At 47.0% G+C, this 27,786-nt stretch overlaps 1 protein-coding gene and 1 long non-coding RNA gene across 4 annotated transcripts in view; one reads left to right on the plus strand and one right to left on the minus strand.

Annotated features, from left to right (window-relative positions):
* LOC146060584 (uncharacterized) overlaps nt 1–23,796 on the minus strand; it is a 61,216-nt gene extending 37,420 nt beyond the window's left edge. For both annotated transcript variants that reach the window (XR_014470448.1, XR_014470447.1), the window contains exons 1-2: nt 23,704–23,796; nt 22,254–22,414 (exon numbers count right to left, since the gene is read on the minus strand). This is a non-coding gene — a long non-coding RNA (uncharacterized LOC146060584). The remainder of the gene's footprint in view (nt 1–22,253; nt 22,415–23,703) is intronic.
* Nucleotides 23,797–23,798: 2 nt separating this feature from the next.
* The window catches only part of BEND2 (BEN domain containing 2), a 43,925-nt gene continuing 39,937 nt past the window's right edge, over nt 23,799–27,786 (plus strand). The window contains exons 1-2 of one of the 2 annotated variants that reach the window (XM_083173953.1): nt 23,799–24,029; nt 27,629–27,776. In XM_083173953.1, coding sequence (XP_083030079.1) covers nt 27,687–27,776 — 90 coding nt within the window. In that variant the 5' untranslated portion in view covers nt 23,799–24,029; nt 27,629–27,686. The remainder of the gene's footprint in view (nt 24,030–27,628; nt 27,777–27,786) is intronic. The other variant, XM_083173954.1, reaches the window with a different exon arrangement.

Genomic DNA, 27,786 nt, shown 5'->3' on the forward strand with positions numbered 1-27,786 from the left:
ATTTAAGTACTAGTACCAGTACTTACTGGCGGAAATGACAATGGTTAATGGACTTGCATCCATTTTGTATTTTTTTGTAATATCTGTAAATATAAACTTTTTAAATTTAAATTGTTGCATACATGTTTTCTTTTGTAAAATGTTTTCAGAGTTTACATTGAATCTAAGCCTTTGTATATTTTAGAGCTGTGCAACACTTTAAGTCTTGTATTTATTTTTTAGTAAAATGGTGAGAATTTTCATTTTGTGAACCCCTCTAAAATGTGTCAGAAAAGTTTGATTACATAGAAAGTGTGTATAGAAGCTGCAAATAAACGTGACTGCAATTAAAACACATTGGACATGTGTAGAGTTTATTTTTTTCAAAATGTGATTTGTAATATAAAATTAAATCTGATACAGGCAAGTGCAGTAGACTTGGATGTCCATGCAATAGACTAAATTGGTGTGATACAGAGCCAGGGAAACATGTAAATGGAAACTCTTCCAAAATCCCTCACTTTCTACTGCTCACACCCTATTACATTTGGCCCCATATGTCATGACTTCTACAAGAATATAGATATATTAATGTTAAATGTCTCCAGAGATTATGTTGTCAGCAAGTCAGCAGTTAAAATGTCAACACTTGCTATGGGTTCAAAATCTGCATGCCAACATGCTAATAATACGATTTCCACAAATGTTTCACAACATAAAAAAGACTGTTTTAAGTTATATCAGCAGACTCAAGCCATCTTAACAGAGGTCTACCAAGAGTTCAAATTTAACACCAGGGGCAAAATGTAATAGGGTGCGTTTTTTGTCGTCAGAAAAAAAATCGCACCAAATCGCAAATTTAAAAAAAAAAAATTCGCATATGTAATGAGATGCGAATTCGCGGCTAAAAAGTGCGATGGGTGCTATTTACGGCGATTTTAACTCATGAAAATGTGCACATTTTCAGTCATGAAAATGTGCGCATTTTAAAACATGCGATTTTGTGTTAAAAAAAAATCGGGAAAAAACGGCGTGGGGTCCCCCCTCCTGAGCATAACCAGCCCCGGTGTGAAAGAGCCGGTCCTGGTTTCATAAAATCACAGAAACAAGCATTTTATAAAACCAGCACCAGGCTCAAGGGCCGGTCCTGGTTCCCAAAATACGGGGGACAAAATGAGTAGGGGTCCCCTGTATTTCAAGAATCAGCACCGGGCCCAACCAGCCAGCAGGGTAATGCCACAGCCGGGGGGAGACTTTTTATACAAGTCCCCCCGGCCAAAGCATTCACCCCCTGACCGGTCAGCATGGGCAGGGGTCCTGGGGAAGTGGGGACCCCCCCAAAGAAGGGGTCCCCTCCCTCCAGAACTTACCTGCCCATGCTGAAGCCCAGGGCTGTCCTCGATGCCCCTGGGCATCGAGCTGATACTGGTGTAAAAAAATAGATGAAAAACTATTATCTTATACCGTGGAACTATGAGTCCCAGCAAGCCTCCCCCGCATGCTGGGACTTGGAGAACCACAAGTCCCAGCATGCGGGGCATTAAAGGGCCCGCTGGCACTTGTAGTTCCACAGTAAAAGAAATAGTTAAATAAACACACTGACACCCATTTAAAATAAAACTTTAATACACACAAAGCCCATACATACTGATACTTACCTATCTTGAGCCCGTAGGTAGGTCCCAGGGTCTTGATCCAGTGCCTTGTCCTGGTCCGGATCTATGTCGGCATTCTTCTCCATGTCGATGTCCGTGTCGTCGTCCGGTCCGGGGTCCGAAGAAATCCATGGGGGACCTGTGGAAGGAAATCCTACCAGGTCGTCCATGGAAGGTCTGAAGTGTTGATCCGACATAGTCCTGGACTTCTGTCACCTTCTGTGACACGCCGGCATCTCCATCGGCTCCCCGCCTCGGACTGTCAGAGGCGCAGAGATGTTTCATCTTCCACGCCTCTGCATAGAATGATTCTATTGGCCGCTAGGCGGCCAATCAGGAGCTGACTTTCTCCAAGCCCCAGCATGCGGGGGAGGCTTGCTGGGACTCATAGTTCCACGGTATAAGATAATAGTTTTTCATCTATTTTTTACACAAGTATCAGCTCGATGCCCACCGCCCAGGGGCATCGAGGACAGCCCCGGGCTTCAGCATGGGCAGGTAAGTTCTGGAGGGGGGGACCCCTTCTTTGGGGGGGTCCCCACTTCCCCAGGACCCCTGCCCATGCTGACCGGTCAGGGGGTGAATGCTTTGGCCGGGGGGACTTGTATAAAAAGTCTCCCCCCGGCTGTGGCATTACCCTGCTGGCTGGTTGGGCCCGATGCTGGTTCTTGAAATACGGGGGGACCCCTACTCATTTTGTCCCCCGTATTTTGGGAACCAGGACCGGCCCTTGAGCCTGATGCTGGTTTTATAAAATACACAGAACCCCGACTTGCTTGTTTCTGTGATTTTATGAAACCAGGACCGGCTCTTTCAGCCCGGGGCTGGTTATGCTCAGGAGGGGGGACCCCACGCATTTTTTTTTCCATTTTTTCATTTTAACCCTTTTTTATGGACAGAACCATGCACAGATCACAATGATCTGTGCATGGTTCTGTCAAACTCGCCAGCCAGAACCTGGTCTAATTTTTTTGCGATTTTTGGAAACCTTTACCAATAATCGCACCCTATTACATGTGCGAGTTAGTTGCTTTCCAAGGGGAAAACATCTGGATGCGAATTGAAGTGTGACTAAAAATCACAACTTCAATATGTGCGATTTCACGGCAAAACGTGCAATTTTTTTTGACACGAATCGCACCCTATAAAATATGCGATTTTCGGGAAATGCCCGAAAACGGCATATTTTGCGGAAAAAAACGCAAAAAAAATCACCTCCCATTACATTTCGCCCCAGATCCTCTACACAAGAAGCATATAAAAAAGCTACCGTAAACTTAATTTTGATGATGTTTAGATAAATTTGCCTCCCACATAAGAATTGTTAGTTTTATGAACAATACAACAAATCGGGGAGGCTTTTGTCCAAACTACTATGTAACCAAAGCACTCCTACATTTCTCCCCTCTCTTAAAACTCCCAGAACACCTATGTCTGTAAAGGGAAATACATTGTTACCCTATGTCAGTGGTTCCCAAACTTTTTTGAATCACGGCACCCTAGAGCATCAAAATATTTTCAAGCCACCCCTATGTTACGATCCGCTTCCAGCGGATCGGTGTTATGTACCATTCACATTTTCTGTGTGTTCTCCCTGGGTTTATCTCAGCCTATGTGTGTGTGTGTACTCGCTAGTGACATCCAGTGGTCAGCCTGGGCCATTGCAGGTTACTTTCAGTACTGTGTGTTCTGGACTCAGGTGTCTTGATTAGGCTCCTAGCCTGCAGTGCACACCTTCAGGCTATGTGTAATCAGCACCACATTGTGCTCTCTATATAAACCCTCTGGTTGTTCAGTCCCATGCCGGTTATAGCTTGTACCTCAGGGTCTCAAGTGTTCCTGGTTCCTGCTTACCCACTGCTCCTGGTTCCTGTGTCCAGTCATCCTGCATCCTGTCATTGATTCCCAGCTGTGTCCTCCATCCAGTCTCCTGTTCTCCCGGTGTCCGTGTGTCGTCCTTTATCCGTCTCCCGGTCCCTGCAGCTCCTGTTAGTCATTGTAGGATTCCTTCTCCAGATATTGATATCCCTCGGTTCCAGATAAGTTGGGAAGATTCCCCCTCTTTGTCTCCGTACTAATCATTTGCTTATTGTGTCAGCGTATAGTGTATTGTTACACCTGTCAGCGGTTCTTAGTGTGTCAGCATATCGTGTATTGTTACACCCGTCAGCAGTTCTTAGTGTGTCAGCATATCGTGTATTGTTACACCCGTCAGCAGTTCTTAGTGTGTCAGCATACTGTGTATGGTTACACCTGTTAAGCATTAGCACAGCGGGTTCCTGTTTAGAGTGCTATCCACTGGCACCCCTCTCCGCAGGGCAGGGTGGTTCTCGCCTCTTTGTTTGTAGATAGGTTTCCCCTTGTTCATCACTGGCCTTGGCGTGTGTGTTGTCCTAACATAAGACCAGGTGGCATCGAGGTGGGAGCCTGACTAACGGGCTCCCACGAACGCGGCTATTATTGGTGAAGCCTAGCACCCCGCACACACACGTCAACTCCATCTGGGTACAACGGAGTCAGGTTGGCGAGGCTGCCCTGGTCCTGTCTCTATCTCCTTCCAGCCAGTGTCACGTGGTGTCTCGCCAGACAGCGTGGCACAGGAGATCCTAACATTATAACCGGCCATACAGCACTCTGGAGCTGAGTTCTGCCCTCTCAGTCCAGAGATTTCAAGCCGTGTCAGCTTTTTGCCCGTGTCAGCTTTTTGCCCGTGTCAGCTTTTTGCCCGTGTCAGCTTTTTCTTGTGTCAGTTTTTTTCTTGCTGGTGTATAAACTTGCATGGCCATATCATGCAGGCCATGCAAGAGTCATTAGCGGCTCTAAATTTGGCATTCAATGCCGTAAAACCTGGGCAGTGGGAGATTTTGCAGCAGTCTCTTCTGCAGCTGCAAAGACTCATCACTGATATTTTTCTGATCCTCCCAGAGGTCACTGGGGTTTGTTCAGCCCCTAATGAGGCCCTGCCTAGGGAAGTATTAGGCAGCAAGTCCTCAGACCCAGAGGGTCAGGTAAAGCATAGAAGTTATCTACGACCGAAGCTTCCGTTAGAGGAGCGTCAGCGGCGTAGAAACCTTAACCTATGCTTATACTGTGGAGATTCTGGCCACTTCTTGCAGACGTGTGGCTTGCGTAATTCCGGTGGTGCCGTCAGGGTATCTCCTCTGGCCAGGTCTGAGCAGGTTGTCAGATCTAAGCCTGTCTCCACTGTGGCAGAGGAGCTCTCTGCCGAGTCTCCCAGTAAAAGCACTCTGCCTTTTTCTACTGGTTCCAGTGCTGATGTTTTATTGACCAGGGAGTCAGAGTTGCAAACCCTTGAAGGGAAAACCCAGGTGGTTGACTCAGATACCGGGGGCCCGCTGAGCCAGTCTGATGCCGGGGGCCCGCCGAGCCGGTCAGAGGCCGGGGGCCCGCCGAGCCGGTCAGAGGCCGGGGGCCCGCCGAGCCGGTCAGAGGCCGGGGGCCCGCCGAGCCGGTCAGAGGCCGGGGGCCCGCCGAGCCGGTCAGAGGCCGGGGGCCCGCCGAGCCGGTCAGAGGCCGGGGGCCCGGAGGCCGCAGCCCCGAGTGGGGGCCCGGAGGGCGCAGCCCCGAGTGGGGGCCCGGAGGCCGCAGCCCCAGAAGGGGTTCAAGTTGGTGTCACCCCAGAAGGGGTTCAAGTTGGTGTCACCCCAGAAGGGGTTCAAGTTGGTGTCACCCCAGAAGGGGTTCAAGTTGGTGTCACCCCAGAAGGGGTTCAAGTTGGTGGCACCCCAGAAGGGGTTCAAGTTGGTGTCACCCCAGAAGGGGTTCAAGTTGGTGTCACCCCAGAAGGGGTTCAAGTTGGTGTCACCCCAGAAGGGGTTCAAGTTGGTGTCACCCCAGAAGGGGTTCAAGCCTGTGTCGCCCCAGAAGGGGTTCAAGCCTGTGTCGCCCCAGAAGGGGTTCAAGCCTGTGTCGCCCCAGAAGGGGTTCAAGCCTGTGTCGCCCCAGAAGGGGTTCAAGCCTGTGTCGCCCCAGAGGGGGTTCAAGCCTGTGTCGCCCCAGAGGGGGTTCAAGCCTGTGTCGCCCCAGAGGGGGTTCAAGCCTGTGTCGCCCCAGAGGGGGTTCAAGCCTGTGTCGCCCCAGAGGGGGTTCAAGCCTGTGTCGCCCCAGAGGGGGTTCAAGCCTGTGTCGCCCCAGAGGGGGTTCAAGCCTGTGTCGCCCCAGAGGGGGTTCAAGCCTGTGTCGCCCCAGAGGGGGCGCAAGCCTGTGTCGCCTCAGAGGGGGTTCAAGCCTGTGTCTCCCCAGAGGGGGTTCAGGTCTGTGTCTCCCCAGAGGGGGTTCAAGTCTGTGTCGCCCCAGATGGGGACGCTGTCCATCTAGTCCCTAAGAGGGATTCTGATTGTCCTGTCTCTGAACAGAGTTCCAGCCATGTCGGTAACATGGAGAGACCATCTGTTGGTCTTTTTGTTGTTGCCCAGCCAGAGTTTCACTATAGTGCTGCCCACTTAGAAGTGCATCACAGTGGTGATCAGCCAGAGACTCATCATAGTGCTGCCCAACCGGAAAGACCATCAGACTTGGAAGAGGTCATAACCTCTAAGGGGGTCCCTAAAGTCTCAGCCTCAAGGGCCATAATTCCAGCTATACAGTCCAGTCAGTTAGCTGATAATGAAGTTACTGTTGATGCTTTGAACGATATCTCTACATCTATAGTTTTTGATGGGGACCTAACCCAATTTGTTGCGCTCACTAAATTTTTTATCACTATTTTGGAGTCCAGACCATTTTTAGGTATCACTTCAGATAATGTGGTGCTCTATTTAATTTATTGCTTCAGAGGTGAACCTTTCAAATGGGCGTCCAAATTTATTGAATCTGAGGATCCCATTCTTAAGAATCTCCCAGCATTCAGTGATGCTGTATTGAAAAAATTTGGTCCCAATAAAAGTGGTTCACCTGCCTCTGGACTGACCATCTTCTCTGCAGAGACTCCATCATGCACAGGAAAGTCAGTACAAAAGTCCCAGCCCATAGCTATGGTCGCTGGGTGTGCTCGTTTTAACAGGAATGCCCCTGGAATCTTAGCTTTTACACCAGTGGAATACAGGCTTGATTCTGTCTTGAATTCAGAGATCGATGGTTGTCCAGTGTCTTGTCCAGTGTCTACTCAATCTGTCAAGAGTCCTGCCTATGTTCAGTCTTGCGATACTACTTCTTCTCCAGTGCCAAATGTTACCAAGATTGAAACCATAATCCTTCCCTTAGATGCGGACTCCAACTCAGATTACAACTCTGAAATCGATGAAATGTCTTTAGTTGAGGGTACCGTTAGTTCAGACAATATTTTTGGTATTACTGTGTTTACTCCCAGGCAACCTGGGAAGAAGAAGAAGAAGAAGAAGAAGAAGAAGTCTTGTCGGAGACATTGAGTCTGTTTTTGTTCTTGGTTCCCCTTGATCAAGCTGGGGTGTCCGGAGTCCACCTTTTTTAGGGGGGGATACTGTTACGATCCGCTTCCAGCGGATCGGTGTTATGTACCATTCACATTTTCTGTGTGTTCTCCCTGGGTTTATCTCAGCCTATGTGTGTGTGTGTACTCGCTAGTGACATCCAGTGGTCAGCCTGGGCCATTGCAGGTTACTTTCAGTACTGTGTGTTCTGGACTCAGGTGTCTTGATTAGGCTCCTAGCCTGCAGTGCACACCTTCAGGCTATGTGTAATCAGCACCACATTGTGCTCTCTATATAAACCCTCTGGTTGTTCAGTCCCATGCCGGTTATAGCTTGTACCTCAGGGTCTCAAGTGTTCCTGGTTCCTGCTTACCCACTGCTCCTGGTTCCTGTGTCCAGTCATCCTGCATCCTGTCATTGATTCCCAGCTGTGTCCTCCATCCAGTCTCCTGTTCTCCCGGTGTCCGTGTGTCGTCCTTTATCCGTCTCCCGGTCCCTGCAGCTCCTGTTAGTCATTGTAGGATTCCTTCTCCAGATATTGATATCCCTCGGTTCCAGATAAGTTGGGAAGATTCCCCCTCTTTGTCTCCGTACTAATCATTTGCTTATTGTGTCAGCGTATAGTGTATTGTTACACCTGTCAGCGGTTCTTAGTGTGTCAGCATATCGTGTATTGTTACACCCGTCAGCAGTTCTTAGTGTGTCAGCATATCGTGTATTGTTACACCCGTCAGCAGTTCTTAGTGTGTCAGCATACTGTGTATGGTTACACCTGTTAAGCATTAGCACAGCGGGTTCCTGTTTAGAGTGCTATCCACTGGCACCCCTCTCCGCAGGGCAGGGTGGTTCTCGCCTCTTTGTTTGTAGATAGGTTTCCCCTTGTTCATCACTGGCCTTGGCGTGTGTGTTGTCCTAACATAAGACCAGGTGGCATCGAGGTGGGAGCCTGACTAACGGGCTCCCACGAACGCGGCTATTATTGGTGAAGCCTAGCACCCCGCACACACACGTCAACTCCATCTGGGTACAACGGAGTCAGGTTGGCGAGGCTGCCCTGGTCCTGTCTCTATCTCCTTCCAGCCAGTGTCACGTGGTGTCTCGCCAGACAGCGTGGCACAGGAGATCCTAACACCCTAGGCCAAATGCTTCTTATAGAGAAATTCAGAAAAAATATTAAAGTGCATCGTGTTTATATGTCACAGTTATCTGGTCAGGATTTGCTTCTGTTTGTTCACATATGTTATGATTGGCACCCACCAGCACTGGTTTTGCCTCGTACATTGACCATAAATAATATGAATTGATCTTGGTCCAGCAACCCAAGGCACACCTGCAAGTGTCCTGAGGCACCCCAGGGTGCCTAGGCACACAGTTTGGGAACCACTATGTGGTGCTTTTTATGAGGAATAGCATTATTATCATAATGCAGATCTTTCTCCAAAGTCAGCTTTATTGGATAAAACTATCTTGCTTTTGATTTCCTCCACTCAAGCAGACACACTTTGTTATGGTTTTTGGTGTTAGGCCACAGCTGTGACCGATTTTTAGGATGGCCACAGAGAACCCTACAGTGCCTCTGTTGATCTGTCCTAAGAGGTGGCTAGTACCTGCAGATGCTAAGGCTTCGCCTTTCATAGCCAGGTTAAGTCAGCCTCAACTCCGGTGCCACCAGGTCTTGAGATGTGACAAGGTATCAGACCCTGCAGGAACAGTCCAAAAGGTGAAAACTGGCTAAAAAGGGACTGACTGGAAAAAACACTAACTAACGGCTCCTGAGCCAATATCTGGGAGGTGAAGCTTCTAACCGTAATAGTGACCTTGTCACAGACCAAGAGCGACCAAGTCGCAAGCATAAGAAAAAGACACTGCACAAAAACACAATATTTCCCCACACAAAAAGGCAGTGCAAACTACACAAAGGTACGGAAGGTACCGTAACAAGAATTAACCCCTCTGGGGTAAATGCCAAGTAAAGGCGTGAAACCTGCAGCATACTCTTATCCGCCCAGAACACCCGCATGAAACAGTGGACAAGAACTATAACAAGATAATCAGGAATCTGCCAACCAGAATATAATGATTAAACACCTGGGCTCCACAGTGGAGCACTTACTGTTTACCAGAACTCGAACCAGGTGTGCGGCAGAAGTCTAGGAACAGAGGAAAATATCCAGCCTGAAGCAGAGTGTCTCTGCATGGAAGACAGGCAGGAAACACCTGTAGCAGAGAGAAGGGTAGGTGCCTGCTGACACAGAAACTATCACCGGCGGAGCTGGGCTGGATTAAATCCCTTAAAAGGGATCAGGTGATGATTCACCTGCATCAAATCCAGCCAGCCCCCCAGGTCTGCCCAGTTGTGAGAAAGCGTGCCCGCCAGTGTCTCCTGTAACCTCAGCAACTCCTCGGAGGAAGTAGTCACGCCGCTGGGTGTAAGCAATACAGTGTCCCAGATTGCCAAGCAACCGGCAGCAGGGGCGCAGACGCCGGAGGGGAGCCACTGCCGGGGATGCTACAGGCAAGTGCGGCTAACACACTCACAGTCCCTATAACTAAGTCCTAAACAGAATTTAAAAAAACTGGGATGTTTAAAGCCCATGGTCAGATGGGTTTTCAGATTAATTCTATAAGATTTTAAGAAAGGATATCTGCACCCTACTTTTTCAATTTTTTATTATCTGACTGCACTATACAGTACCTCCATATTTCAACTCAGCAATTATTAAGATATTGCCAAAACCTTATTGAGGCCAAGAGTTTCACTGCCTCATACCGGCCATCACTGTCTGATGTGGATTATAAAGTTTTTATAAAATAATTTTGGACAGACTGAAACTAATTTTGCCTTCTATTATTTCTCCCGACCAGACTGGTTTAATCTGGGGCTGCCACTATTAATACTCAAAAGGTGATTTTGGTGCTACAGGTTGTCACCTACTACTCACCTACCTACTCAGCCTTCACAAGCAACTATTTGAAAGGATTCTGAGAAGGCGTCACCTGTATTAGGCATAAATTAAAGAAAGTATGGTACTGTGCTCTATCTTGTATCAATTTTGCAGGCAGGTGATGTTAAATAACCAAAATATGCGGAATGTGCTGCATTCTAATCCTGTGAAGTGTGTACACTTAAGTATGGTGTGATAAATGAGGACTATCAATGGTATTATATTCACACACTTTACTTAATCTGAGAGTCATAAATTCATAAATTTAAAGACACTACAATATAGTTAAAAATTATAAATAAAAAATAGTCAAATAGATAACAGTGTGTTTGTTTTGACACACTGTAAGAGAAGAGTCCAGTTGTATATATACCACAGTGCATTGTAAACGCTGTTCCTGAGTGCCCTTGTAAGCAAGTCTGAGAAAAGAAGGGGCGATGAAGGCAATGAGGCAGACTGCGGCGTCCCGCTAGTCTCTATAAATCAATAGGTGGTGGAGATCATTTCTTTGGGTGCGTCTTGCAGAGGTCTATATTACTTATTGTGGATTCCTAATATAAGTTGCAATACTATTTTTAATATGAAAGATCTGTTAGGACTAAGGTAGTATTATATCCCTTTTACACAGCAGCTATAATCCGGTAATTTCCCAATTTTTAACCGTTTCAAAACGGTTATAGCTGCAGTATGAAAGCACCAGTTTTAAATTACCGGTTCAAGAAAACCGGTAATTCACCGCTGCCTCCGGACCAATATATGGACCCCGCTCCCCAGCAATACATGGACCCCCGCTACCTTCCCAGCAATACATGGACCCCGCTCCACAACAATACATGGACCCCACGGCACTAGCAAGTACCAGGGGACTGCCAAGGACCAGGGGTATATACTGGTGAATTACCGCTTTTACCTTTCACAATGGGTTCAATGTGAAAGGTACAAAAACGGTAATTAACCAGTAATATACCATTTACAACATGCAATGTGAAAGGGTTTAAAATTGCTCTGACCTGGTTAAAGAAACATTTCAAGGGGGCGTGGCTTGGCACAGCATGGAGTAGGCAGCCTATTGCTGTAGCTCCAACAAATATCCTAAAAATATCCTTGTTGCCCGCCGAAAGAGGAGGCTGTGTCCCTACCCTGATACAAGACACTGTGGTGGACCCCCTGGGACTCTGTGGGGTGTCAGTGGTAGCCTTGTTACCTACATTCTGTGGGGTGAAGCCTGTAGTAGCCTGCCTGTGACCCGGACCCCCGGCTCTGCTGTGCTGTGGCACGGTGTCCTGACGCCTGCTCTGCACTCTGCTGGCTCTCACACCAATTCAACCCGAAAGTGCGCCTGGGACTAGCTGGGACTGCTGCCGGAGTGGAGTTGGAGGTGACTCATTACCGCGGGCTCCATACAGCTACCGGCGCCATTTCTGACACGTGTCTCTCTCGCCTTGCTGCAGACCGCTCACTGTGCCTGGCACACTGGTGCTTCTACTTCTATACCTTCTACACGGTACGGTGCTATGTTTGTTTACCCATGAGATGGGTCTCATGGAACTCTGTCTCTATTAATATTAGAGCCTGTTACTAGTGGTCTCTGCTAAATATACTGCATACTGTTTGTGCGGTGTTTCAACGGACGCATCATATTCTATTGTGGGCCAACTGCTTTACTGGGCGCTTAACGCATAATAGTGTCAGAGGCACTATGCTATCTACAGTACATGGTAAACCCTGGTGGTGTGCTAGCCGGCACTATCTTGCTACTGTATTTTTTTGTAGGTGCAACTATAACCACACAATGCCTGTATCCCTGCAGAATATACTTGAGGCCATTAATGCTTCTACTCAGCGGCTCCTTCTTGCATTTGGTCATGTGGAGGCCCCACCTTTAGATCCTGTAACCTTGATTCCTTCTACGCCTCCACAACCTCTGGGTTTATCCCATCAAACAAAGGTGTCTTCTATTTCTTCTGGAACTATTTATGCTTCTGATAATGGAGACCTTTATACGGCTGCAGTGGATAAATCAAACTTCCAGAACTATGTACTTGGCTATTTATCCTGCCACGTGTGCATCCCTGGCTGGACTGGATCATCTTCGACTTTTTGCAGCAGCATTTTCAGCTTTATTGTACTGTTATTGCAGGGGTCACAGGCTTGGCCAGATTGATATTGAATAATATTGACATATTGTTACAATATGACATAACCAGTTAGAATAATACTGTTATATTATTCCATTTTTCATTTGTTTTAACATCCTTTTATTTTATTATGCTGCTGCTATGATTGTCTGTACAGCAAGACAAAATTTGAATATTTTATCCTGTTTGTCATGTGAAAGTTAAGTCTCTCTTAACTAGGACCACAAGTTCATTGCCCCAGTCAGTCCATTTAACTATTATCCTTCTTTAGTGGGTGGGGATGGGGTAGTGTATGTGCGGTATGCTCTCCTGTTTATACTTAGGAAAGGTGGGACAACACTGACTTTCTGTCTTTTTCCTTTAATGATGCTGAATATTGGCCAGATTAGGGAGGATATATGTGCTTGGGTCTGCTGGTACTAAGAACGTGGACGATCTAACACATATTTCCTACTTATGTGCCTCTTTCTATTATCCTGCTCTTAAGTTATCATTTTGTGTTCTTGTACAACAGGGCAAAATTAAACTTTTCTCCTGCTTGCTATGAGAGGGTTGGGTTTTCCCTACTTAATACCGCGGGTGTACTGCCCCAGTCGATCCATTTTGCTATTATCCTTCAATTTGGTGGGTGGGTAGGGTTAGAAGGGGTTAACTAGATTGGTATAGATTAGTTATGATGTATATGTTTCTACCCTGATGGTTTGATGGGTATTATATTAGTCTAGCTAAGGACCACTAGTTATTTAGCCTGACATTCTTTGAATTATTAATCACATCAGAATGGTCCCCCACTCTGCCCCCATTCACTTTATGTCCCCCAGCCTGCCCCTTCACTGTATTTCACCCAGCCTGCCCCCATTCATTCTATGTCCCCCAGACTGCCCCTCCTTCACTGTATGTTCCCCATTCACTGTATGTCCCCCAGCCTGCCCCTGCTCCCCCTTCTTTGAATGGCCATCACTGCCTCCATTCACTGTATGTCCCCCACTCTTCTCTGTATGTTCCCCAGCCCCATGTGTGAGCAAGAGGACGGAGGGTCAAAGCAGGAACTGCAAGGACAGGAGATGCTTGGGCTCCCGCTGCTGCCCTCCTCCGCTCTGCATGTTACGGGAGCAAGCTTTCCCCTTGCTGCTCCCCTCCCCAAACACTGCTGTCACTGTGATTGTGGAGTAGGGTGATATACGATTGCAGCAGCAGGGGTAGGACGCCAAACACATCTGACTGTGGTGGCCGGCACCTCCTCACTGCAGCAGACAGCAAGGTAAAGGTGTGCTTGCCGGGGCCCCACCTTTAATGTCCTGTGCTGTGCTTCCCACATCTGATGCTCTGCCCGCATCCAGCTGGAGGCTGCGGGCCGCTTGAAATGACAGCACGGGCCGCAATTGGCCCCTGGGCCTGACTTTGGACATGCCTGGTTTAAGGGCTCCAGGTATGTGTAAGTTGGGGGTAGGTTATACAGAGTTGGGGGTTTTGTGGTAGGTTTGCTTTGGGAATCATTTTTCTTTTTCTTTTTGGTAGTTGGGCATAGATTTTTTTTATTGTAAGTTAACTTGGTCACTGCAAAATATAATAAGCGATCCCTACTAAGCGGGATGCTATTTACCCCAGTCTGCAATCAATATTCACTAGACATTCTATAATGCTTTTGACTGGTCATGCCCGAATGGCGCCTTTGGGGAATAAAGTAACATGATTGTTCTCTGGATATATTCTGTAGCCATGTCATATACAAACTTTGCTTATCCACATACGATTGTATATTTATGCTGTATTTCCTCCTGACTGTTTTGCAGGTCTACATTGTGGCCTTAACTGCCCTCCTCTATGGGTGTTTGTCATTTTGTTTTATGCAAAAAAACTCAATAAAAATGATTGAATAAAAAAAAAAAATGAAAAGAAACGTTTCAAAAACCGGGTCAAAGCAGGTTTTGCAGTGTGAAAGCAGCATTAGAAATGACACTACAGGATATTAACAATGAGGATATAATTATAATCTCTCAGTCTGTGTGTAGTATTGGTCTTCCTTTTATATGCTTTACCATTTGTGTTTGAAACATATCCCCTAAACCTAATATAGGCAATTATAAGAACGAATTCCATTGCATACAAAAAAACAAAATCAGCATCAGACATGACAAGAGACATTCGGCAATAGAGGGCAGCTGGTAAACATAAGACAGAAGGGTACATTGGAAGCTGCTTGCAAGAGCTCACCTGATAGAGGAGGTTGGGAGTCAATGGGATCAATTCAGTTTGAGGTTAAATTGTGTGCCAGGATTTTAATGGGAATGGGATGAGCAAAGATGAGGCAAGATGTCTGAATTAGGGATCAGATCGCTGTGAGGACATTTTTGGTCAAGATTAATGTATTAAATGGTGTAGAGTAGCTGGAAGAACCAGGTCATGTTAACGCATGCAAAGGAGTGGATTCCAGGCAGAGGCTTAGCTGGTGCATAAGCCTAGGTTGTGCACAGAGGGTCTTTAAAAGTAAAAAGTTCTAATCCTTAAGCGACCACACTAAATAAGTCACTCAGTCAGTACTACTCAATAGAGGTGAAATCCTAATTACAATACAGTAGTAGGAGTGCTGCGCATGTAGTTAGCAATTTTAAGCGTTGGGCACACTGGTGTAACTAGATATTTGTAGGTATATAGCAAAAGTGTACCCTTACATCTTATGGTCAAAGCACAATCTTTGGGTAATATTACTTGGACATCAAGTAGTTATCTGATTACTCAGTCTCAGTGGCCCTGCAACTGAATTTCCTTAAGGTGGCCAGGGTCACCCGATGGCCAGAAATCACCAGTAAGCACATTCACACACAGAATATCTGGATTCCATCTCTAAAAAGTGACCCTGTGATATTTAACAGTGGGTCTTGGCCTTTTTTAAACAGCACACTGGTCTGCCATCGTGTGTCCCTGCTGCCGCACCAGAAGTTGTCGAAGCATGCCAGATGGGAGGTTATCAGTGTGCACGTCCAATACATACAAAGAATAAATCCCAGCATTGTGATCTGCATGCTGGGCAATCACAAGACCAGCACGGGTCAGGTTCTGCCTATCAATAAGCCTAAACTTCGATGTCATGATAATCCAAAGACACTTGTGTTCCGCACAAGGAACATGTCTCCCTACATACCAAATGATGTAAACAATACTATACAGTTGTGCTCATAAGTTTACATACCCTAGCAGAATTTTAGATTTTCTAGCCATTTGTCAGAGAATATTAATGATAACTCACAAATTTTTCTTTCACTCATGGTTAGTGGTTGGGTGAAGTCGTTTATTGTCAAACATAATTCCTGCAACACCTAGGCTAAAGATACCTTTATAAGCCTGTACCAAACTCTGCTTTGTTGAGTGAGGGTACGCCCAGGGCAGGCGACAGGGGGGGCAAGGGGGACACTCATACCGGGCCTCAACCTTGTGAGAGGCCCCATGGCTCTGAGGGGCTGTAAGTATGGCTGTGGCAGTGCAGCCCTTGGTGTGGTCACCTGTCCAGCTACCAGTACTAATGCATTAAGTGACATCATGCAACACAGTGAGCCATAAAATGCACAATGCTGCGCCCTCCCATCTGCCCTGCACTATTATATTGCAATTCTAATGATAAAAACACATTCAATTAAAGTCTAGGTATGCAGTCAGGGGCCCCCAGAGATTTCAGTGTACCGGGCCCCAAGATTTATGCTGCCAGCCCTGGGTACGCCCAACCATTGCATCACTAATCTTTTTACCCATTTCACATATTTTCACCTATTGCACATTTGCACCAATCCCACTTTGATTTTTTCACTTTATTTTCAAAATCGCAAAATTGAGCACATTGTTAAAGAAGAAAAGAGATTCAGCTCTCCCTTGCATCACAGATAGAGAAACCTTTATGGACTTAATTCCAATATAGAAAATTTAGTTCAAAATCCCCATCCTGGAATCCAAGCCTGAAAGGAGTGGTATATCACATTCCTTTTTCTTTTTCTCCATTTTCTATTTTGTCATATTTTGCGCCTTGATGTTATTTGGACTGTTCAAACTTTCTATTAGTATGTATATTTCACAACAATCAAGTTTGGTTCTCACCTGGTTTGTGATTTCTCCTGTCAGTTCAGCTCTGCTCCATGCTGCAAGTCAGGTCTGTGTGGCCTGAGCTTTGCTGATGATTACAGCACCTGAGTAAGACATGCTCAACTCTCACTGATTGAGGCACCTGTGAGACTCCAGCAATTAGCTCCCTATATAAAGCAGTCTCTGGCATTCAATCCCTGCCAGAGTATAGGTTCACATCAGCTCTAGCATCTCTGTGCCTCTAATTATCCTGAGATTCATTAAGATGACTATGAGTAATCCTGATTCCACGCTACCTGCTTCCAAAAAGTGACTGAAAATATGTGTTTAGTGTCCATACGGTACCGTATTAAAATGTCCAGCTGAGTTTACAGAGGGTGATGAGACTGCTTAGATCCGTTCCTATTTCGCCTCAGTTTAACGAGGACCTGGATGGCAGGGGATGTGTTCCAGCTTGGCTTTGGGGAGTGTAAACCTCCTATTGGTTCTTATTGCCAAATTGGTTTGTTGTAGGCTCCCAGTATTAAAGCCAAAACTTGGTCTGGAGGCTGGTCCGGTCTCTCCGGGATTGTAGCAGCTGTATTAGGTAATATTGGAAGGGGTCAGTCACTTGGGGTATCCACCATAAAAATATAATATCTGATTATGCAAAGCTTACAAACTCTGCTGCAGAGAATGGACCTCAGTCCATCTCTCTTAACACCTGTGATATCTGATTCAGAGACAATTGGGGTGCTTCGCCTGCTAATCCAGCAGTTACAGGAGCTGCTGGCCAACACCTCACCCTTGTCACTAAATTGCTTGGCGATTCTGCTCATAGCAGGATTTCTTCCACTCAGACACCATTCTGGGGACTCCAGTGGCATCTGCATTTGTGACCTGTAAGGACAGGTACCCGAGTCGCCATCGTCCCCAGTTGTCAGATGAGCACTTTATGCTTTTATCGTGGAGCCCAGGATCATTTAATTGGGGTTTGCTCCCTCCGTGAGGCAAGGAATAATATTATTGTTTCTGTTCCCACTCAGGAAGAGTTCTGTGGCTATCACTGGGGTCCCAGAACTAAGATCTATTTGTCTAAAAGCAGTGTGGTTCTGGTTAAGCCCCAAGAGGGGAACCCGAGTGTCAAGTTCCGAGATTGGAGTCCGGGTGTCCCACCCCAGGAGGCGGTGATGTCAAGCTCTAAGCTCAAAGGGAAAGTCAGAGTATCAAACCCCAAGAGGGGTTCCTGTCAGTCCAACCCCAAGAGGGGGTCCTGTCTGTCCAAGCCCAAGAAGGGGTTCTGTTTGTCCATCCCAGAAGGGACTTCCTAGTGTCATGCCCCAGGAGGGGCTTCTGAGTAGTGTGCCCCAGGAGGGGCTTTCGAGTGTTGTGCCCCAGCAGGGGCTTCCGAGTGTCGAGCTCCAGGAGGAGCTTCTTAGTGAATTGCCCCAGGAGGGGTTTCCGAGTATATTGCCCCAGGAGGGGCTTCCAAGTAGTATGCCTCAGGAGGGGCATCAAAGTGCTTTACCCCAAGAGGACTCTCAAAGTGTCGAGTTCAAAGACGGGCCTCAGAGTGGCAAGCCCCAAGAAGGGTTTCAGAGTCTTGCACCTCAGAAGGGGTCTTGGAGGGTCATACCCCAGGAGGGGTCTCAGACTGTCATGTCCCAGGAGGGTTCTCAGAGTATCAAGCCTCAGGAAGGGGTTCAGAGTGTCTTGCACAAGGAGGGGTCTCAGACTGTCAGGTTCCAAGCGGGATCTCAGAGTGCCACACCCCAGACATGGTCTCTGCGCATTGCACCACAGGAGGGGTTCCTGAGCACTGTACCCCAGGAGGGGTCGCTGAATGTGGTACCCCAAAAATGGTCTCTGAGTATATTACCCCAGGAGGGATCTCTGAGCATTGCACCCCAGAAGGGTCCTCTGGTAATCACACCCCAGGAGGGGTCTCCGAGTGTGGCTCCTCAAGAGGGGCCACGGAGCACTTTGCCTCAAGATGGGGCTCTGTATGTTACCCCAGAAGGGGGGTCCGAGTTTTTTGCCCCAGATGGGGATCCTGTTCTTTTATTCCAGAATGGGGTTCCAAGTCTGTCACCCCAAAGGGGGACTCCAAATCCATCACCCCAGGTGGGGTTCCAAGTCTGTCACCCCAGGTGGGGGTTCCAAGTTATCACCCCAGGTGGGGGTTCCAAGTCTGTCATTCCAGGAGGAGGTTCATCTGCCCTTGCCTCCGGTCTTGAGGACCTATCTTCCCTTGCCTCTGGGCATGAGGATCTGTTGGCCCTTGCCTCTGTGCCAGTCTCCTTGGCCTCTGGTCTAGTCTCCCTGGCCTCCAGGCCAGTCTCTGTGGCCTCCGGGTCTGCCTCCGTGCTCTCCGGATCTATTTCCGTGGTCTCCGGGTCTGTCTCAGTGACCTCCGGGTCTGTCTCTGTGGTCTCTGGGCCTGAAGCTGTTGCCTCCATGGCTCTTGGGCCTAAGCCTGTCAGTCACAATATTTTTTCTAGGGTTCCAATGCCTGCCATTTGGGAAAATTTGCCTGCCGTGGTTGGAGTCTCTCATCTGTCCAAGTTGTCTGCCCAGCCCACTAACAGACTAGTTGCCAGGGGTTACATCCTTGTTGTTAGGAGTTATTGCTCATTGTGAGGGGTTACATGGTCTTCACCAGGAGTTTCTTGCCCATTGCCAGGACATTTTTATTGCAAAGAGGGCTGGAGGCTCAGTGTACACCAGTGCTTATGGAATCCACACTACCAGATAGAGCTGTACATGCTGCACTCCCCTGACAGACCTCTAGCTCTGTCTCCTCTAAGACATTTTTGTGGGGGGTGCAGGATCTATCTGCAGATTCCATGTGGACAGAGATTCTGTGACCCTGCAGCACCAGATCCCCTGTGCTAGGATGCCCTGGCTTTTGGCTCCGGCACAACAAAGGAGAGAGGATGGGGGGGGGGGGGAAAGCGGCGTTGGCATGCCCCCCCCCCCTCTTCCTCAGCTCCTGGAGCTGCCCTCCCTATGCCCCTGCCCTTAAATATAGGAAGATACAGTTATTTAAATCATTCCTTGCCATTTAAAGATTCCGAGCATTGTGGTAGGGACAAATATTAATATTTCGGATAAACAGTGGCTCCCGATCAGACCTCACAGATTTTTTAGATGTGGTAAGTCATGTTGCACCATGTGCACTTATATACTGTACTGAGGCATACCTTGATAGTTTACTTTGATATAGATAAAGGTATATACACACTGAGCAATTTAGAGCTAAAAGCAGCTCAATTTTGCGTTTTGAGTCGATTTCAGCTCAAAAGACACCCAGTGTGTATGGCCCGGCGATGAGTGCTGATGCATGCTCCCGCATCATCTCCGGTCACCACCGTTCACCTGCTATGAAAAGCTGTCCACCCCCCAGAAAATCACTTAGACCAGGGGTCCTCAAACTATTTTGCTCTGGGACCCCATCAAACAATAAATGACCCCACACTCTCTCTTGGTAAATCCCCTAACTCGTCCCGTACTCCATATATTGAATCCCGCCCCCGCCTCTACATTCTCTTCGTATCTAACCCCAATCTGAACCCACAGCTATTATGTTGTATGGGAGGATAACATGGAAATGTTTGTAGTTTGTATCCCTTTACCTACAACTAGTTATTTTCTATTTATCTTACTTACACATAGTCAACGTTGCACACTGTGCTCTCCAATTAAACACGTTGTCTATTTTGATGTTCTCCAGATTGTATTCAAGTTTCACCTGTATCTTTGTGGATATCTTAATAAACTTATATGATTGAAAAAAAAAAAATTACAGGATCCCATCAAGTTTCTGCAGAAGGTCATCACATCACACGTGTAGTCAGCAGACAGCACATGCATGGCAGCATTGTAGAGGCACAAACTGATGTGAGGAGTCTAAAATAACAAACATTTCATCAGATTTTTCAGACTCCTTCAATCACTAAGATTAGAAAAGTCATTAGCCTGATGGTCAGCAACATGGAGTCACGACCCCATGCCGAGAAGATCGGGACCCACTTTGGGGTCAGGACCCACAGTTTGAGATCCGCTGGCTTAGACAGACGAAAATCGCTGTGTGAGACAAATTATAAAAATGTGCCAGCACTGGCTGTTCCAATGATATAGACAAGACGTTTCTCAAATAAAAATGAATTTAATAGTTACATATAAACATGTATCATAGACAAAGTGTCACGACCACCATGTCTGCCACCCATGCTTCCCACACTGAGGTGCCATGATGCTGTGAACTCTGCCTGGGCCTTGCTGGACACACTGCCTGAAGTGTACTGCACACACTTCCTGGTTCTGAAACCTGTTGCCTTCCCTGGCGGCGGCCATCTTGTTGGTTTCTCCAACCAGGCTGCACTACCAATTACCTTCAGCCAATTACAGTGCAGCTCTCCTTTTAAACACTGACCAGCTGGGCCAAACAGTCAGTCAGTACAATGATGTCCTTTCCCTAGGCATCTGACTCCCACTCCTGCTGAAAGCGCTGCTGCCTGTCCGCTATCTCCAGACTGAATCCACTCCTGCTCGCCTGCTGTGAAGACCATCCACCTGCAGAACCCTGCTGCCACCTCTACTTTCCTCACCTGACGGTTACTTCCACTGCAACTCTCCCTGGTCACAGCTACTCAGACCTGCTGCAATACTTCCCGGATTCATCCTATCAACCATCCAATCTTCCAATCATCCAACCACCCAATTGTCCAATCATCCAACCGTCCAATCATCCAATCGTTCAACCATTCAATCATCCAATCTTCATTCAATCATCTCTTCAAGTAAATTCTTCAAATCAACTATTCAAGTTTACGTTTAGTCTTCAAATCTACACTTCAAGTCATCTGCAGTTTTCAACCTCGTTATCCATCCACTACGAACTTTATAATAAGTTTTATATATCATTGACTCTGGTTATTTCATATCTTTAGTATTACCTTTGTGCCACAGTTCATCTTCTGTATCGCAGTATCTTCATTAAAACTGTTTTTCTTTTATCCAATTGCATCCCTCCCTTCTGTCGTCTATGCAAAAACCTTACATCAAGGCACCTAGCCTCCGTTACACTCCAGCTGGTGCTACTGCTAGCGTGACACAAAGTGTTGCTCCTGAGGAAGCCGGACACACAATATCCGGGGAAACGCGTTGAGCCTTTTAAACTCCTACTGCCAAATCCATCCTTGCTGATGGACCAGCCAATTCTCTCATTGAGGTCTGCATTCTACATGATTAATCTGGACCATACAAGTTTTGGGATACCTGCACTATTCCTAAGAGTTCCAGCTGAAAGGAGAAGATGCCTAATAGGGAGGCTTGAGCCCTTGAAATTATAAGGCATACCAGGACATTGTTTGTCACCAACGTCTGAATAACAGCTTATCAGACTCTCAATATCAGATGGTAATATACAACATCTTCACCCAGTTATCTTAAACGAGCCATCCACCATGAAGCTCTAACCTCATGCATAATATACCTGTGATATACATTTTATCAATTGCCCAAACTTTTTAGATTAATATTATTTTATTGTTTATATGTCTATGATACATGTTTATATGTAAGTATTAAATTCATTTTTATTTCAGAACCATCTTGTCTATATCATTGGAACAGCCAGCGCTGGCACATTTTTCTATTTTGTTTTTCTCTATTACCTTGGGCTTGACCAACCCAGTGCCAGCAGCTGTTGATAGCGCACCACTCCATTTTTATTCTTCCTTTTTTGGAAAATCGCTGTGTGTATGCACTGAGTGATTTTCAGCCCAGGGATTTTACCCATAATCGGTCTGCATTCAAGCTGGGCAAAAATGCCTTAGAGTTTTTATCAGATTACCAGCTTCATCAACTGTAATGCAATATACATAATTTATCTATTAACTTGTAGATGTGGATTGTGCTATATTGGACTTTCTACACAGCTCAAAGAGACGTTTTATGGAAAATACTGTAGCTGCAATATTAAAAAACTTCTCACCCACAGTGTCTCAAGTAATTTATTCAAGCAACATAATAATGACCCGAATAGTTTACGAATAATAGGACTTAAACGTATACCTTTTACTACCAGGGGCAGTGATTGATCCCCCCCCCCCCCTTCAGTCTGTTTCAACTTTGGTGCTTAGCGGTAGAGACTCCCCCTGCGCGGCTGACGTTCAGAGAGGCAGCTGCTGGCTGTAAGGGGAGCAGCTCCTCTCAGGCTGTTCTCGTGTTCGAGCCTAAGAGGAAAGAAGTGCATTGGTAGCGGGCTCTCTTCAGCCGCTGACACAGATTTCTCTATGGTGTGAGGTAAAGGTGGCAGGGAGCGGGAACTGGTGCCTGTGTGTGTGTGTGTGTCCATGAACTGGGGTATGTGTGCAATGGTGTTCGTGCTTGCAATGTCTGCCTATGGGGTGGGTGGGAGGGGAAGGGGGGGATGAATGTGATGCCTGCAATGTCTGCATTTGGGGGAGGTGGGGGCTGAGGGGAATCAATGTGATGCCTACCACCATGACTTGCTGCAGGGGGAGGGGGATGACTGTGATGCCTGGGGCACATCTGTCTATGGGTTGGCGGGGGGGGGTGAATATAATGTTTGCCTTTTGAGGAGGAATCAATTTGATGCTTACTTACTGTTGGGGAAGGGGTGGTAGGCAAGCATGACTTTTGATGCCTGGGATGGCTGTCTTTGGGGGTGATGCTGGGGGACAATGAATATGATGCCTGGGATGTCTGCTATGAAGGTGTGTGTGTGTGTGTGTGTGTGGGGGGGGGGTGTTGTGAGCTACAAATTTTATATCTGCATATGGTGTTGTAGGGGTGGGCGGGGTGGAGGCATACATTTGATGCCTGCGATGTCTGTGTATATGGTGTTTCTTGTCTATGGGGGTTATGATGGTCTCTCTGCTGTCTGTCTATTGTGGGGGTGGTATCTGACTAAGGTCAGAGGGAGTGCTGAGGGGGAATGATGGTGGCTGTGTCTTCTGTTTATGGGTGAAGGGTGTAGGTGTACGGTCTAGTCGGTCTAGGTGTGTGTGTAAACAATCACACAGAGCCAGGAAAATTCCATTGGTCTCTAATTATTTGTAAATCCCCCTTTTAAAATCCTGCATTTGCCACTGCGTGTGTGTGTCTGTGGGGAAGGGGGGGTTCAAAGGATTTGACCAGGGTGTTTAGAAACCTCGCACCGGCCCTGGTGGGCTTTGAGAGCTGTGCCCTGTGCTGCCCACGGGGCATACTTGCCTACCTGACCCTCTCCATGAGGGAGAAAATGCTCTGTTCCTGGACTTCCCTGGTAATGTAGGATTGCCATAACCGGAGGTGAGCTGTAATTGATAAAAAAGGTGTTTCACCACAGGTGATGGAAATCCTACATTACCAGGGAAGTCCAGGAACAGACCATTTTTCACCCTCATGGAGGCTAAACTTAATCTGGTCCTGTGCTGTTGTTGTGGTTCAAATACGTTTACTGCTTTTCCCACCACAGGAGGAACGTCAAAGGCAGTGCTGGCTGGGGCGGTGTACTCACAGCAGGGGGCGCTCGGCACCACTTGTGACATAACACTACTTAACACAGAGGGTAGGGTGGTGGTGGCGGAGGCTGCTGCTTCTGACAGGACGGTGTCATAGCTTCTGTGCGTCCGGCCGAGCGTGATGACGTTGTAGCCACTGACAACCAACGGGATCGTTGCATCCCATCCCCCTGCGTTTGCTGTCGAGTTGATCGTCCAATCAGCAGCCGGCAGAAGAACGTCGTCGAGCTTCCCTGCTGGTCGCCTGAAAGAGCCGCGCAGCTACCACTGAACTCCCGGAGACTGGACCCAGCCGCTGCTTCCGTTCCGGCGCTCCGGTTGGGTAATCTCTGATTTCCCCGCATTGTTATTGGGCGGAGCTATGTGCAGCGTCCCCTCTCCGTGTGTGTGTGCCATAGTGTGTAACGTATGTGGTGAATGGTGGCGGCAGCAGATGGGCAGGGGCGATCAGGGAGATACGATGGCTGCAGCTGGGCAGGATCAGTACCATCGCCGCTGTCGCCTTGTGCCATCATGCCAATGCTCCTGCCTCTGTCACCGGCTGTGAGAGGTCCCTGCGGCTGGTGGTGATGACATCTGACTGATTACACGTCACTGCCATCCATGGAGAGACCACTGTGTACTAACCCCATAGCCTGGCGCTGTACTCACTGATTATGCCCCATGTCCAGGCATACCCCTCACCTGGCACACCTCCTTCTGCCTATAAGGAGCAGCAGCAGCCTCTGTGCAGTGTCTCTGTACCAGTGGCACTAGGGGAGAGCAGATTCTCCCAGACTGTTCTGCAGAATATTCCCCACGTTCCACATTGGTGGAGCCTGGCCCTATGTCACCTGTGCGGATTTCCAGCTGTGGATTTTATTGTACTCAAAAGTCAAGCCCCATTCTAGAGCAGAATGAATGTTTTCCCATTTGTGTTTATATCCTGTAAAAGTTCAATGCACACCGTGTTTCATGGCCAAGAAAAAGTAGATGCAAAAGTTTTAACAGGACAGCCACACATTTAGAAATAAGTCACAACTCTAAATTGAACAGTATGAGCATCCCTTTGCAAAAAACACTTTATTTTGTTTTTGCAGCTGGCTACAATGATTGCTTCTTAGGCGTTGTTTTTGAAATTTCTACAATGATAAGATATCTAGTTCTATATTAAATATCCATTTTAGCAAGTAAAAAAAATTAAGGAAATGTATATGGCAGAGTCATATAGAGGCCATTTCAGTGTCAGGGAAAATGGGTAATTTGTAACTGAAGGAAGGAAAAAAAAACTTTAGGCTGCGTAAATACATTGTATTTTGACAGGTTCCTTTTTAAAGGGACCTGTTTGGCAGGAAGGAGCCTGCACATTTAAATCTATGGCACATTGCATTTTAGCAGGATGCTTACTGAAGGGGATATATATACACAAGCCTGCTGCATCCTGCTAAAACACAATGTGTAGACACAAGAAACTGCTTCCTGCTAAACAGGATCCTGTTCGACTGCATCCTGCAAAAACGCAGGTACTTGTTTCCTAGAACGGCGCCCACGATTTTGATCTTAGGCATCGCAAGGAAAAAAATCGCGTCAGTCGCATCGCATGCGGCCAAAAAATTGCATGCGATGCGACCGACGCGATTACCGCAATTTTACATAGGGAACAATGTTAAATGGCCCAATTGACCCAATTTCACATAGAGAACAATGTTAAATGGCCCACAGACCCCAAATACCTACCCTGAAGTCTGAAATGGCCCCCCCAATTGTTAACGCCACCCCACAATCAACGTCAACCCAAAGCGTGGCGAGCGCAGCGGTACGCGTCCTCCAACCTTTTCATACCCCCACTATCCACGTCGGCGTGGAGTTGAGAATAGAAAGTGTGACGAGCCGAAGCGTGGCGAGCCCCACTAGGGGACGCGGAACACGCTCCCGAAGCGTGGCGAGCGGACACGGATTACTTAACATGTATTCCGCGTCCCCTCGTGGGGCTCGCTGCGCTCGCCACGCTTCGTGCTCGTATTCTGCGTCCCCTCGCGGGGCTCGCTACGCTCGACACGCTTCGGGCTCGGTGGCTCGCTGCGCTCGCCACACTTTCTATTCTCAACTCCACGCCGACGTGGATAGTGGGGGTATGAAAAGGTCGGAGGACGCGTACCGCCGCCCCTCGCGGGCTCACTGCGCTCGCCACGCTTCGGGTTGACGTTGATCGTGGGGTGGCGTTAACAATTGGGGGTGCCATTTCACACTTCAGGGTGGCTATTTGGGGTCTGTGGGCCATTTAACATTGTTCCCTATGTAAAATCGGGTCAATTGGGCCATTTAACATTGTTCCCTATGTAAAATCGGTAATCGCGTCGGTCGCATCGCATGCAATTTTTTTGGCCGCATGCGATGCGACCGACGCGATTTACATTTTACCATGCATTTCTATGTAAAATCGCGGACATCGCATCGCATGCCATTATAACAAGTACCAAAACGCAATGTGTAGACGCAGCCTCGGTGTACATATCATGTGTGTCCCCCCCCCCTTTGTCGCCGCCGGCCCAGGGGAGAGCCTCTCAGTGTGTATCATCGCTGTCCATACACACTGGGCATAGTCGCCCAGTGTATATGGACGTTAACTGTGAGTGTGTTAAAGAATGGCAAAGATACCACTTAAGAAAGTCTCAAGTATGTGGCCTTTGTTCCTTAGATACACTAGCTTTCCTGTTAGTAATACCTAACTACACTGCAGTACAAGTCTCTCCAGCCTGTCATAGCTGATAATTGATATTAGTAGCTTACACATATCTACAAGGTAATTTCAAATTTAATGAATAATATTTCATGAATTCTGCACTTTCATTTATAATCCTGCATTTGTGTCTTTATGCAAGGCAGCTTGCCATTTAGTTTAGACATTCTAAAAGAAGTTTGCTTTGAGTTAAATTGGGTAATGTTTCAGGGGCAGACTAGATGGGCCAAGTGGTTCTTATCTGCCGTCAAATTCTATGTTTCATACTGTAAAGCCATGCCAATACATAAATGAGATGGGCATCATTTGCAAATAAGTTGATTTGAAATTATATATGTAAAATTAATGTAAAAGCGTCAGACCCGGGATCGAGATCCTCGGTCCTACCCAGCCTTGTAATGTGAAAGGGGTAATACATGTCCGCATACATCTAGCCTGCTTGCATATTAAACAGCCCTCATTCTAGTCACGCCGTCGTGTGTCTCAGTAGCGCCGGGCATCTTTTCATGCAACCTTTTCTGTAAAATGACTTATTCTTAAAGTGGCATAGAACGCACAATGATTCTGATTGAAATATGTGGCATGCATGTGACCGCAGCTTTATCTGCATACGAAATGCTATGCTATAGTGTTTTCTTTAAAAAACTTCCATTTTCTATGCAGATACATCCACAGTCGCACACAGAAAATAGGCACGCCACATATTATTTTAATGAGCTGAGCCCGCTTTTGCATCTTATTGGTCTGTGCAGCTCCAGGCTAATGAAGTTACACAAGACTTGTCAGATCACTTATGACAGGCATCTCCCTCTTTGAAGCATAGTGTGGAAAGGTGTGTAAGGCGAAACATCTGTAAAGCACAAAACTTCAATAATTTGGCAATTAAATATGTGATGAAGGCTGCTTCTCAGAATTGACAAAATCATTAGACCCAAAACCACGCCATTTCTTTGTCATTGTCTAAGCATATTAATGTCAATCTAATCTTTTTTAGGATTAGGGAGTCAGGGCCTGATTCAGACATTAGACACATTCAGACATTAGACACGTGAGCTGATTACAGGAGATTTATTGCTAGAATACTTGGCTGTTAGCAATATGCCAGAAGACGGTTTTCATTAAATAATCTTTACAGACTTTTAGATCGTGCAGGTTCCACGTGATGGTTACTGGAAAACGTTTTTCATTTATTATGTTTTCAGAGGATGAAAGCCTGACATCACTGACTCTGGACTGACACCCCTTTTCTACCATTCAGCCATGCAAAGTGATGTCATTAATACAGAGGAGGGGGAGTATGGATTTCCACACAAACGCAGGCGAGTTGCCTCCATGGTATCAGACAGCACGGTATGTATAT

The sequence above is a fragment of the Crinia signifera genome, chromosome 2 (genome assembly GCF_055691185.1).
Source record: "Crinia signifera chromosome 2, ASM5569118v1, whole genome shotgun sequence".
Lineage (NCBI taxonomy): Eukaryota > Metazoa > Chordata > Amphibia > Anura > Myobatrachidae > Crinia > Crinia signifera.